The following is a 14,466-nucleotide window of genomic DNA, read 5'->3' on the forward strand; positions in this document are numbered from 1 at the left end:
AGCATCACTGGGTTAGACTGGAGCTCAGTATATGTAAGAGTTGCCTTTAGACAGTCTCTATTGAGCTAGGAACTTTCATGCCTACACACTTATCACAAGTAGCAATGTACTCAGAAATATCTATTGCAGTTTCACTGCCCCAAGTTTGCCTTGATGATTGCCTTGTTGACTGCCTCTTTCACATCTTTGTTTCTCAAACTTTAGATCATAGGATTCAGCATGGGAATCACTGTGGTATAAAACACAGCTACCATTTCCCCCTGCTCCACAGACTCTTCAGGGGGCCTCCTGAAATGCATAAATATGAGAGTCCCATAAAACATGGTAACAGCCGTCAAGTGGGACCCACAGGTGGAGAACGCCTTCTTCCTCCCATCAGCAGAGTGCATGCGTAGCATGGCTATTTCTATGAGGATATAGGAGATGAGGACCACTGAAAGGTAATACGTGAAGTTCACCCCAGCAATAACTATCATGGTGTATTCTTTGATGTGGACCCCACCACAGGCAATCTTGATGAGAGGAGGGTCAGCACAATAGAAGTGGTTATTTTCAAAATTTCCACAGAAGTACAAGCCATATGTCCACAGGGTGCATATCAGGCTAACAGAGAATCTGTAGACATAAGGCACAGAGATGAGCCAAATACAGACAGTCCTGGACATTTTACTGCCATAAAGCAGAGGGTTGCAGATGGCCATGTAGCGATCAAAGGCCATCACAGCCAAGATATATACCTCCACATGGACAAGGGCGATGAAAAAGTAACATTGCACCAGACACCCCACGTAGGAGATGGTTTTTGTCTCTGATAATAAATTTTCCAGCATTTTGGGAGTAACATTGGAAGAGAACCACACATCCACAAAAGACAGATGACTTAAGAAAAAGTATATAGGGGTCTGAAGCTGGGGACTGATGCTGATCAAAATAATCATACCAATGTTCCCTAACAGCATGATCATGTAAACTACTAGGAACACCCCAAAAAGGAGAACTTGAAGCTCCTGATGACTGATCAACCCCAGAAGAATAAACTCTGTCACATCTGTGAAATTTGGCATTGCCTTCATGGAGACCCAGGCTGTACTGTCTGTGGGAGAAAGAAAAAAAAATGGATTTGTTTTATTCTTGGAAGTCTTGAATCATGTGTATCTGTATTCTAATTCAAATAATTGAACAATTAATGTATATTTCACACAGTGTCCAATAAAAGAATATCTAGGTACAATTATTTCCTTTAGTAGGTCTTATAGGTAATGACCATCAATATTTATATCAGTTTCTTAGTCCTAAAATAGACAATTGCATTCATGTATTACTAGAACTATATATTTATATTTTGTAAATAATTTCCATAATGTTAACATCCCAGGGCTCAGATAAGACTAAAGCCAGACTGAGAGTTGTCAGAGAATGACTGAATCCATTCCAATATATTATTTTTTAGAAAAAAGCTGGAGACTCATCAGTGTTAAGTGTTCACTCAAGGTCAGCTAGCCACTTAGTACTCACAGGCAAGTAAGTGGAGTGAATCCTCTGAAACTCCACTGAATGCTATTTTCCAGTATGATAGCTGGCTCTCAATATCAATAAAAATACAAACACACATGTGATATTAACTGATCTATTTTCACATGTTTTGGACAGTAGTCTCTTATTTATATAATCTTATGGGACAGTGGTCTTATATGTTGGTCTTATAACCTAGTTATTGACATATTAGCCCTACGTTATGCCAGTATATGATACCACATGCTTTCGACATATGAAATTCCTAATCACATTTTAGTTTGTTCAGCCTTACATTATACTTGCTTGATGAGTGCTACTAGCAGGGTAAGGTGAGAGGTATTTAAAAGCACAGGCTCTACTAGCTTTTGTTATCTTAAAAAAAAATGTAAACCACAGGTGGTTAAATCACATAGCACTCAACATCAGAATTATGTCAATAGATAAGTATCTAGACAAATGCCATGAGGTAAAATTGAGGTGACACTTTTTAATAATTATTGTCTCTCATTTCAGATTCCACTGGTTTTCAGGAACAATCAATTCTATGCCTATTTATATTCAAATTTAATATCACTACAAGGAAAATGTTCCCAAGAAATCTTTCTCCTTTTAATACATTTCCCGTGTTGACTTCTCCAAGAAATAAAAATTTGCTGTGAGTTCTTAAGGCTGCATCTGTATAATTACCATCATCTCGGGAATTTAAGCTCTCCATATTAATTGTGCTTGAAGGGGATGTTACTGACATATAAATGGGTCTTTGTAATTGCTTAGGTTAATTCATTTTACAAACATCAAAGCCAGTTATATGTCAGATATATTTGTTATATCTAGAAGTATTCTAAATTCTGGAAATAGGAGGTTAAACAATATATACAGGATTCTGGCTTGCATCAGAATTTATTCTCATTGAAAAGAAGTGAAGGATAAAATATACAAGTGAGATACTTCAGGGATTGGAGCCACAGTGACAAATGCACAGTTTGCCAATGGGATCAGAAATAAGGAGAGGCAGGATGCAGACAGGGTGATAGATCTCTTTGAAAATATGGCTCTTTTACTTAGTGAGAAGAAACCAGCAATGTAGAAATACAGGGAAGAAGAGAATGAAAATTCAAAAGGAACTCTTAGCTTGCCATGTTGAAAATGAGTGTTTCTAGAGCCATTCCTTTAACATTAAACAGTGTGTAAATTCTATGATTATATCACGATCCCCTCCAATCCATAGCAGAGGACATTTAGGAAGTTAATTAGTCTTTATGAACTATTTTCCCATCTCTTGATTATTCACATGGGGATGAAATACACCACGAATAAAGTAAATTGGGCACATAAGATAGGAGGCACTGAAGTTTCATTTCTGATCTGCCTTCCTCCTTTCTGTAGATTTCCATGATTGTAGATCATCTGGCTTCTCTTAAGTGTGGAAATACTCAGCCAGATGAGAGATGCAGACTCTGGTTAGGAAGCAGAGCTAAGATCAGGGATTTTTCCTATGTAAAAACTCATGACCCTGCTCAATGAGCCCATACTTTCCAACCAACAGACTTTGACTGGGTTAATGGTACTACTAAGCATAAAATATATTTAACAAAAGCATCAAAGCATCTAAGAAACATAGACTAAAACTACTTCTCCAATTTTGCTTCCTGCATGACGTGTGTATTTTTCTTCCTCTACACATAATTGTTAGCTCTGTGATAGTAGCATTAGTCTCATTCATCTTGGAACTCTTTAAACTGCCTGGCTTAGCTGTTAAATATAACTGATACTCAGCAATATTCACACAAGATTTTTTAAAGTGTCCTGATCTCTAGATCAGCTTTATGTAATGCATTACAGTACTCCAATGTTCTTAAAGCCTCTAGGAAAGATTGCTTTAGTGACAACTGTCTCAGCTTTAAAATATGAGTAAAAATAGCTAATTTTTGTTGAGTGCTTACTAAAACTTTTGCATGTAAAGTTCCGATGGACCAGGTTCTATTCACATAGTCAATCTAAAACTGTGGAAACTGAGGCACTGAAAGGCTAAGAAGGTCTCCCTGGATCAGACATCTGCTAATTGGTCAGACTGAGATGCAAACCAATTAATTCGACTTCCATGTTATAGCCTTAATAATCTTATATTGCTGCCTCTTTGATAATCTATTCCAATATTCTATTTCTTTACATTTAAATTTTCAGTTTGAGTATCCTCCAAAAAAGAAGAATATTATCCTTTGAATAGTTCATTCTTGATGAACCAGAAGAGCTTTGCATGACCCTAGAGCAGGCTGAACTACAGAGTAAATGGACCACTGCTTCACGCTACCACTCAAGGTTAAGCGAACCCGTAGTCCTAGGATCAGATGGTCAAGTGACTTCTGGGATAGAGCCAATTTATTATATAAGTGTGCATCATCTATTAAACAATTAAAAATATAGAATGTGTAACATATGAGTTTTAAAAATGAATCTTAATAATGTTTTTGGAATTTCTCATGAAGAGAAACAGTGAAGGTATAATTACTGCTCTAATCATTTCCACTGACACAAAATCTTCAACTCCATCCACATTTATTTTAAAACACAATGTGAAAATCAATGGTCATTGCAGAGAAGAGGTAAAAGGATAAATAATGCAGGATAACTTTTTTGTTAATCCCTATTGTAGCTAGATCAGGCATATGAAGTTTTAAATAAACTGTGGATACAAATAAGACTATTTCCCTGTAATATATTTCCACACAATAAAACACTGTGATAACCAATAAGTCTACAAATGAGGTCTTAGTCTACTCTTCAAAACAAGAATAAAAATTAAAAGATGCGACTGCATTAATCTGTATTGTAAAGAGTGTAAAATTTGCAGACATACCTTCAGCAGTGAGAAAAGCAAGTGATAATGACTCACTATTTATTATGAAACCTTGAACACTGAGAGGATTGAGAGCATCTCCCCAAGGAACTACCCAGGTAATTATGAAAGAAAAGATAAAAACATCTCAGGGGTAAGAGAAGTTAAGGAGTGTTAATGAGGAGACTACTTTTTATGGTTCTAAAATTAAGAAATCAAAATTCTTAATATAATGGTTTAATCTCTCCCACCTTCACATGGGTTCTGCTTCCTTCTATTCACACCTGACAATTATGCACCTCGGAAAAACAGTCATGGTTTGCATTATAAACTTTTGGTCAGTCATTTTCATGTCTGTTGTGCTACATTTCTAGTAAGCATCATCTCTCAAGAGACACCATCACAGCAATGCTTGCCCTACGCATCTCATGGATGTTAGACACATGACAGATGCCTCAGAGACCATTTGGAAACATCTACAGAGAATGAGTAAAAGTAGAGGTCATTGGTGAAGAAGTTGATTATAGTAGAACAACCTGTTTCACTTAACTGAGGCTCTTCTGGGGGTCAGTAGAGTACTGATTTTGATGTCAGAAGGATCAGGAATCAGACCTCCTTAACTCTGCACTTTAATTATGTGTCATTGGGTGAGTAATGATTCTCAGCTTCAGTTCTCATCTGCAGAATGTGAGACTACTATCTCCTAGGCTGGGGTGGGGATCTCAGATAACATAGGGCTAACTCTCAGGATAATGTCTGTCTCATACGAAGCTCTCAAAGACTTGAAATTCTTTTTGCATTTTCTCTTATAAACAGTTCACAAGTATGAAGTCGCCACCTCTGTAGGACTGTGGTCAATATCATTGCTATGTTGAAGGATAAAAATATGCATACATAAAATAACTCTGAGGTTAAGTTTTTCTACCAAGTTTAGGTAGCTAACAGGTTAAAGAAACAGAATGCCAATGTGGATCATTCATAAACTCTAAACTATTTACTACCCCAAGTTCATCTGCAAAATAATGCTCAGGCAAAGTTTTCTTCTGCATTCTTTATCCCTGAGTACCCACAAATCCTAAGTTCCTTCTCACTCATTATGAAGACAGTGCATCTGGTGAACTCTTTGGTACCATGCTATTATAATGTAGCATGCACTCTCTCAATTAAATGTTCATTTAAAAAGAAGAAAGTGTGTGCTTGAGTGTTGGAGAGAACAAAATACAGAGAGAGAGTGACAGAGAAAGATAAACACACTTTATTTTGGAAATGCTGGAATGTAACGACGTTGATGTAGAAATGAATGTAACATTAAGGTGTAGTATTATAAGTATTTTACAAAACTATCCTGAATTTTCAGCAAATGGCAAAATTGCTTTACCTTCTGCTCAAGAATCTAAACTCATGGAAATTATGAGCCAGAAGAGATCTCGGAGTCAGACACTAGAACCTAAAACTTAACTGGATGAATAACAAGAAATGATTAGATCAAGGTCACCCACAAATTTATTTGAAATCTGGAAACTCAAACCATGAACATGAGTGAACCATTTACCTTGCTGTCATCATTCTTCATGTAACACTAAACCAACACTCCAGAAAGTAAGTAGAGAAAGCAGTTCACTTTTGAAGAAAAAGATGTAACAAAGATCATCCAAATCCACTTACTCACAGGTATTAAAATGCTTTAAAACCATATTTTAAAATTTGTTAGTAATCAGCAACTAATTTGGTATGTCGAGTTTTCCAATAAATGGTGAATTAGTGGTTTTACTGCCAAAAGAAATTACTTTTAACTCACTTAAAAGTAACAATAAGTAAATAAAATCTTAAATTCTTTTAGGGGTTTAAGTTTTGAAACTCTAAGCAAAGTAATATTATAATTTAATTTGAATAAGCAATTTATTTGTATGCAAATAGCCTTAAAGTTTTGACCATGATGTATGTGCTTGTATGTGGAAATGAGTTCATATGCATCACTGGTTTCCCTTAAGGAAAATAAAATCTCAAAAATGGCCAAAGAAGAATGTTTGTTCTCACACTGCCCCGATCTCATTTATATTTACATCTTTGCAGATCAATTTGTGATTACTTAAATGCATCATTTAAATGTGTGATTGAACTTTCAGTAGCTATGTGTTATCTAAATCAAGAGAGCAGATTATTTATTATTCATTTATTTATTTATTTTTATTAGAGGACATAGAAACTTTATGGAAGTTCAAGTTGCAAGGTTATTGCCTCATGCTTATACTTACCTAAATGAGGTGCAAGAGTGAACCAGATTATATTAATATATTATATCAGTACATGTCATTGTTAATGACAGACGCCCTCAATATTTTATTTCTTTCAAATACAAAAGTTATTTTAAAGTATTTAATACCATATCTAAGTCACAAATGTGCCAAGTATTCTGCATGAATATCAATTTAATTTTTTAAGTGAAAACTGTGCTTTCAAAATGAAACATTTAAATCCATTTGCTCACAGATATTAAAATGCTTTAAAACCATATTTTAAACAAGGGCTTTCCAAAATATACAAGCAGCCAGTACAACTCAAAAACAAAAAATCAAACAACCCAATCTAAAAATGAGCAGAAGACCTAAATGAGCATTTCTCCAATGAAAACATATAAATGGCTAAATGGCACATGAAAAAAATGCTCAATATCGCTAACTATCAAAGAAATGCAAATCAAAACTATAATGAGGTATCACCTCACACCTGTCAGGATGTCTATCATTAAAGAGTCCACAAATGATAAATGCTGGAGTGGTTGTGGAGAGAAGGAAACCTTCCTACACTATTGGTGGAAATGTAGCCTGGTGCACCCATTATGGAAAACAGTATGATAATTCCTTGAAAAACTAAAATTAGACTTACCATATGATCCAGCAATCCCACTTCTCGGTACATATCCAAATGAAACTCTAATTAAAATAGGTGTCTGCTCACCAGTGTGCATAGCAGCACTATATACAATAAATAGCCAAGTGTTGGAAACAATCTGAATGTCCATCAACAGATGACTGAATATAGAAGATAGTCACTCTCTGTCTCTCTCTGTCTCCCTCTATACACACACACACACACACACACACACATATATATATATATATCACACATGTACAATAGAATACTACTCAGCTATATAAAAGGATAAAATAATGTCATTTACACCAACATAGATGGACCTGGAGAACATCATAATACATGAAGTAACCTAGAAAGAGAAAGAATACCATATGATATCACTTATATGTGAAATTTTTAAAAATGACACAAATAGATTTATTTAAAAACCAGAAACAGACTCACAGACATAAAAAAACAAACTATGGTTTCCAGGGGGGTGGGAAGGTGAAGAGATGTCGGGAGACCAAAATTTACAGACACTAATTACTATATATAAAATAGATAAACAATAATGTCCTACTGAATAGCACAGGGAACTATATTCAATATTATGTAATAGTCCATAATAAAAAAAATGAAAAGGAATACATATATATATATAAATAGCTGAATCACTATGTCATGCATCAGAAATTAACACATTGTAAACCAGCTCTTCTTCAATAAAAATTTTAAAAAGACATAAAATAGAAAAGAAAAAAATAATACCAGTGACTTATTATGAAATAATAGTCAATTTAAGCATTTAAAAGTAATAACATATATCCTGCATCAATGCCTATTTTAGGTGCAAGAAGGGACCATAATAGTTCTTCTAAAATCAGAATTGAGAGAGTGGGCTTTTAAAATACTGAAAGACCATAAAAAATATTTATAGTTACAAAATAATCTACTATTGTGTGGAAGGAAAAATAATAAATGACATTGTCAGCATGGTTTCATGCGTTATAGAACCAGGGTGTCTTGTTTACAAAGTGCTTCTTTTGTCCTTACACTGTTCTTCCCTATTGAATTGTATAGTAGCTTTGTCTGTTCATTGAAAACAAAAATAACAAATTTCCTCAAAATTATCCAAGAGAAACAGTTAATTTCTTCCTCTTTTACTGAGCCATGGGTCTCATCAGACATTTAACTTTCTATTTTATTTAGTTAAAAATGTTCTGAAGATCACTTTGCTCATGGCCTCCCTCACATCTTTGTTCCTGAGGCTGTAGATCACGGGATTCAACATGGGAATCACCGTGGTTTAAAACACAGCCATCATTTTCCCCTGCTCTGCGGACTCCTCGGTGGGACGTCTGAAATAGATGAAAATAAGAGTTCCATAAAATATGATGACCACTGTTAAATGGGAGCCACAGGTGGAAAAGGCCTTCCGCCTCCCATCTGCAGAGTGCATTCACAGAATGGCAATGGGAATAAACAGGTAAGATATGATCACTACAGTTAGAGAATAAGTGAAGTTAACGCCTGCAAGTATGATCATCGAATATTCCTTAACAAAGGTCCCAGCACAGGCCATCTTGGTGAAAGCTGGGTCTGCACAGAAGTGGTTGATCTCAACTTTTCCACAGAAGTACAAGCCATGCGTCAATAATGTGGCTGCCAGACTCATCAGAAAACCATATATGTAAGGGAAAAAAATCAGTCGCATACAGACAAGCCTTGACATTTTGCTGCCATAGAGCAGAGGGTTGCCAATTGCCATGTACTTGTCAAAGGCCATCACAGCGAGAATAAAAATCTCTATGCAGACAAGGGCTATAATGAAGAAACACTGTACAAAGCAACCAGCGTAAGAAATAGTTTTTGTCTCTGATAACAGGTTTTCCAAAATTTTAGGGGTGACATTGGAAGAAAACCACACATCCACAAATGACAGATGACTTAGAAAAAAGTACATGGGGCTGCTGAGCTGTGGACTGACCTTAATTAACACGATCATGCCAATATCACCCACCACAGTGATGATGTAGAGCACCAGGAAAATGATGAGGAAGACGACTTGCCATTCCTGACGACTGGTGAGTCCCAAGAGAATAAATACTGTCACATCGGTGAAATTGAGCGTTTTCTCAGTTCTGGGTCAATATTAGTTACAAATCCCTGTGATAACTACAAGGAAATAAATTTCAAAATCACATAGTGACCATGTATTAATTTACATTTTTATCCATGCCTTTTTTCATTTTTTTCTTTATTAAACATCTATGACTGCATTTTGCTACTGTTTTCAGCAAATCATTTCTGAGCACTTGCTAACATAACGTGCTCTCAGAATGCTACCTGGTTGGATAAATACAGAGCCCCACTTACATAACAGGTGTACAAAACTTGATTGAAACACGCTAGAACATGATAGTGAATTTGCCAAATTTCCAAGACCACTTCTTCAACATCCCTTGTTTCCAACACTGGCTTGTTTGCTATTTTCATATTTTGAATCTATTTTGGAGGGCTATAGTTCTCTTTTTATCATCACTCAAAATTACTATTTTATCTCTGTTTCATTATAGGCATATTCTCCATGATTAGAGAAGGAAGTCACTTAATCAAATAATTCATCAGCCCTAAATGTCAGATGAAAATTATTTTTAATCTAACCTCATCCTTGGATTCATTTAAAGAGGGATGAACTGATCACAGCAGTCATCAAAATATAGGTGTAAGCCATTTATACACATTTCTACATTGTGCACAGTACCTGGACACAGACTCTTGGCATCTCTAATGTGTAATTGTAATCTACTAGACATCATCCGCTCTTACGTTCTGGAGAGTCAAACAGAAGTAAGACAAGGAGATCAATGTCTATTTAGAGTGGTGTTGGTGTCAATGGTCTTTCTAAAACCATGGTGTACTCTTATAGAGTTATGCTGGAGGCAGAAAATGGGGAATGTTTGCCTTTTCTTTGGTGATCAATGGAGTTCTTCCTGGATATAGGTTGTATCATAGGAACATTTTTCTAGAACAATATTTCCAAAATTATTTTCCTATAGAAACACTATAGGTATTGTGGAGAAAAATCCACAAGGGTTCACTCATCAGATAATGAGAAATTTTTGTATCTTCTGCAAACTCTTAGAGACACATGACTTATCTAGTAAAGGTAAACTTTGAGAAGCTGTGTGGGAAAGAATTCTATTATACTTAGTCTAGCTGGCATTTACCTAGCTTAAAAATGAAGGAAAGGAGAGAGAATAATAAAGCAAAAAGAGAGACACAGAGAGAGAGAGTTCCTCAAATTCAGCAAACATTAAAGTTCTTTGGAACACAGAGAATAATTCTACCAAAAAAGATTCCTGAGAGAACTTTGTAACAGGGCGATGAGTTTGTTGGAGTTAGGACTGTGCCATGCTCTCCAAGGTCTAAATGTCATTTGATTATTCCCAGAACCCTTGTCTTTACCTCCAGGATTATACTTTGTGCAACTACCCTCTGATGCGTATCCAAAGTTATCTTAGAGTTACGACCAAGAAAGATCACAGCAGGTAAGAAGATGACCTCATTGTCAGAGTGAAAATAAATAGACTCTTATTCACAAAAGTAATCCACTGCCTTCTACTCACCCCTTTTGTAAAGAAAAGGTTTTCATGAGGAAGGAGAATGCTATGAACGCAAGTAAATTAGACTGACAAATGACTCCTGGGTCTTAGGCTAATTAGTAAAAAATTGAAGCATTAACTCATGGCTTAAAAATATTAGGAATAATAAGAGTTAAAATTGGAAAAGATAAAACCCTTTGTTTTGTGATGTAAAGAATACCATTCTTTCTGTATAATTTTGGTTTCTTCTCCCCATCCACCCACCTCCCCATCCCAAGGCCTCGTGTCACCTTTATGGAACTCATTCTCCCCTCGAAGAGTTTTTGATGGTCAATTTGATGTGACCATTTGGATTTAAGAATATGTAGTTAGACACAGACACATTAAATCTTAGAGAACACATGTGATCACTTTGGATTATAGTTTGGCATCAATCTATGCCTAAAGCAGAGTTTCATTAAAATTATATTAAAGATTAAATCAAGTGCTTGATTTGCTGTTGCTCAGCTTATGATTCATAGTATGTGTATTAATAAATTTACTAAAATTATTTATCTACCAATTTATCATTCATGTTATAAAACTTATGTTATCTCCTTAAAGGAATATATTTGTGAGTCTTTAGGAAATAAAAGGTGACTTCAAATCACTAGGTGGAAAGTAGTAATATGGAAGTATTTTTTTGTCTTGGGGCATTTTTTTATTCCAAAGTTTCTCAGATATGTTCAGTAACCACGTGTGGCACTTATAAAGCTAAAAAACGAATGCAAACAAAATTATAAACCAGTTGCATTACGACAGGCAATTGAGTGAATATGGTGATGGTGTGGTTTGTTCTTGACAGTGTGGAGCAAGTGTTTCACAATCCGCTTCTATATTCATATATATCACCTGTGACAACCCAAATCTTCACATCTTTTTATTTTTTGAACTTCCGTGGAATCATTCTGACATAAAGATAAATTGTTTTTTTAACTATTTTGTTAAATATTGATGCCTACTCAAATTAAAACCTTGCTGTTCAACTTTGTTTTTAACCCTCAAAAAACCGTTTTCATAGATTTGAGAAAAAAGAAAAAACAGGTAATACCAAGTAGGAAGACAAGTTGATTAAATATTCTCCCTCTCTGCTGGTTGTACACTTTTCTAGTGTGTTGCTATGTGCTCAGCTTTAGAGCGGAGCCTAGAAAGTCTGGAAAGGAGAGCAAACATATTATGAGTACAGTCAGCCCTCTTGCAGGTTCCACATCCATGGATACAATGAACCTTGAATGGAAAATATATATTTTTTTAATCCAGAAAGTTCCAAAAGCCAAAACTTGAATTTGCCAGGCTATGGCAACTATTTACAAAACATTCGCATCGCATTGGGTGTTAGACATAATCTAGACATGATTTAAAGTATATGAGAGGGTGTGCATCAGTTATATGCAAAAACTACACCTTTCCATAGAAGGGACTTGATCATCTGCAGATTTCGGTAACCTGGGAGGCAGCGGGGGTCCTGGAACGCACCCGTCAGATACTGATGGAGGACTGTATCTGTCCTGAATGTGCTGTAGGATCATATCGAGCTGCCTGTGTACACGTTCAGTCCATGGGAACAGGAACAGGAAAAAAGGTCACAGATCTATCTGTAACCTGCCCAAACTATGCTAATTCATTTGTAAAAATGTAAAAAAGAATATATTAACTTTTGAAAAGATGAATTCCCTAAACAAGAAAAAATGGATTTTTTAAGATTCACAGGTTCATAGACAAAGAGAAATTAATGGAAGATCTGCTTAAGACAGCATCACAAAAGACAGGAGAAATACAAAGATGAAGGAGAGAGTCTGTGCCTGGAACAGGGTGACTAGCCTTTCCACAGATCGTGCTGATGCCGAGTCAGCAGTGTGCCTGGGCTGCCCGTGGTTTTCACACTCTTGCATTTATCAAAGATTAGCAACAGAGGAATTCTTGTTTGAAAACCAGATCTAATTACAGGCAACCAAGGGTGCCTGAGAAAGAAAAAAGAAGATATAAAAAAGTGGTGTTGTTAGTACTTTGCAAACATTAAATCCATGTAAACTTGCATGGTGATTAGCCAGGTGATACAGAGTGATGATGAGCTCACAGCAAAGTGGAATGATCAGCTCTGACCTTAGTGGGTGTGAGGTCTGGGGAAGAATGGAGGGTCTGGGGAACTGAGAAGCACTTACAGGATTTTCCTCGCCATCTCCAGGCAAAGCAGATGTACCCAAACAGCCATGTTGCTGCATTTTGTATTTCAAGTTAAGTTACACATGAATGTGGATTCTTTCTCCTTCAGGTTCAGGCATGAGAAATTATAAAGTATTTCATTCTGTTGCTTTGTCAGACATTGGCTCCATGACTTATTTAAGAACTTGGACAGGATTACTCATGTTTTGTTTATAATTTCACTATACTAATATGATGTAACAATAATAACAGTATTAATTTCTTTGTGTGTTTGTGAATATGAAAAGATTTATTACACACTAACACATAATAAATATTCAAGGCACAATTGTTATTAAATATTAAATGCACTCCTGGAAACTGTAGCTTCCATTAATAGTTTGCAATAATCAAATAATGAAATCTGCATAGAAAATTTCTTTCTGTTTCTCTCTCTGAACACACACAAATACAAATCTACACATAGATAACATTTATGAAATAATTAACGTTAATTCATGTTAATGTTAGTGATAAAGAATAAATGTAAATAAAATTCAAGATGCAACCTTCATCTTCCAGTTCCAGATCAATGCATTTGTGTGCCAACCTCAGAATGAAGAGAAGTGTTCCCAGAAAGGATGCAGAATTGAACATTGGAGGCTGTAGAAGAGATGGCAAACAACATGAACCAGGCAAAAGAGAAACTGGAAGGACACAGAAGTTTTCCTTAAATGTTTACATTAGAAAAAAGAAGCAATTAAGAGGCTTTCACCAGAAATGACCCTGGGGAAAGTGCATCTCCAGAGGAACACATACTGATGAGATTTGTGGTTTTTATTTTATTTTTTTTTTTTACAATTTGCACAATTTTATTTTTCCCCAAACTCAAACTCAAGTTATTTTGAAGGTGTCCTGGGATCAAATGACATGATTTGCTTTGAGTTTGTATCACACTAAACCTGGTGATGGTGTCACTTAACTTGCATAAGCCAGTCCTGTGTTCTGTACTTCACGATCTGTGTGACTCCACTTTTCCAGTGAAAGATGAAACAAGTATGAGTCCCTGAAACTAAAATCATGACCTAGCACACAACTGTGTGGCTCAGCTCTAAACCACCTGCAGAGGTTTTTTGCTCAGTTATCATCTCAAAGAAATCTACCTTTATTCCCATGACTAAATTAGAAGCACTCTTTTGCTCCTTTATATCATGATATTTTTTCCAGATTTCACCATAACATATCTAACATACTATATGATTTATTTATATATTATGCTAATTGTTTACATATGTCTCACACCCCTAGACTCATGAGATCAAGAATTTCTTTTTCTGTTTTGTTCATTGATAACAAATAACTAAGACAGTGCCTGGTACATAATAGGCACTCAGCTAATATTTGTTAGATGAATGAGTCATTAATTAATTAAAGAACAGATTAGAATGATGGGGAATGAACTAACAGAAA

The 14,466-nt window shown here is 35.5% G+C and overlaps 1 protein-coding gene and 1 pseudogene across 1 annotated transcript; both read right to left on the bottom strand.

The window, feature by feature from the left end:
• Positions 1–200: 200 nt before the first annotated feature.
• On the bottom strand, positions 201–1,073 carry LOC140694278 (olfactory receptor 5M9-like). The gene has a single exon (XM_072957596.1). It carries the CDS (start codon positions 1,071–1,073, stop codon positions 201–203), a length of 873 nt encoding a protein of 290 aa, XP_072813697.1.
• Positions 1,074–8,411: 7,338 nt separating this feature from the next.
• On the bottom strand, positions 8,412–12,383 carry LOC102533172 (olfactory receptor 5M3-like; annotated as a pseudogene).
• Positions 12,384–14,466: the final 2,083 nt, after the last annotated feature.

This window comes from Vicugna pacos, unplaced genomic scaffold, assembly GCF_048564905.1.
Source record: "Vicugna pacos unplaced genomic scaffold, VicPac4 scaffold_21, whole genome shotgun sequence".
NCBI classification, from domain to species: Eukaryota; Metazoa; Chordata; class Mammalia; order Artiodactyla; family Camelidae; genus Vicugna; species Vicugna pacos.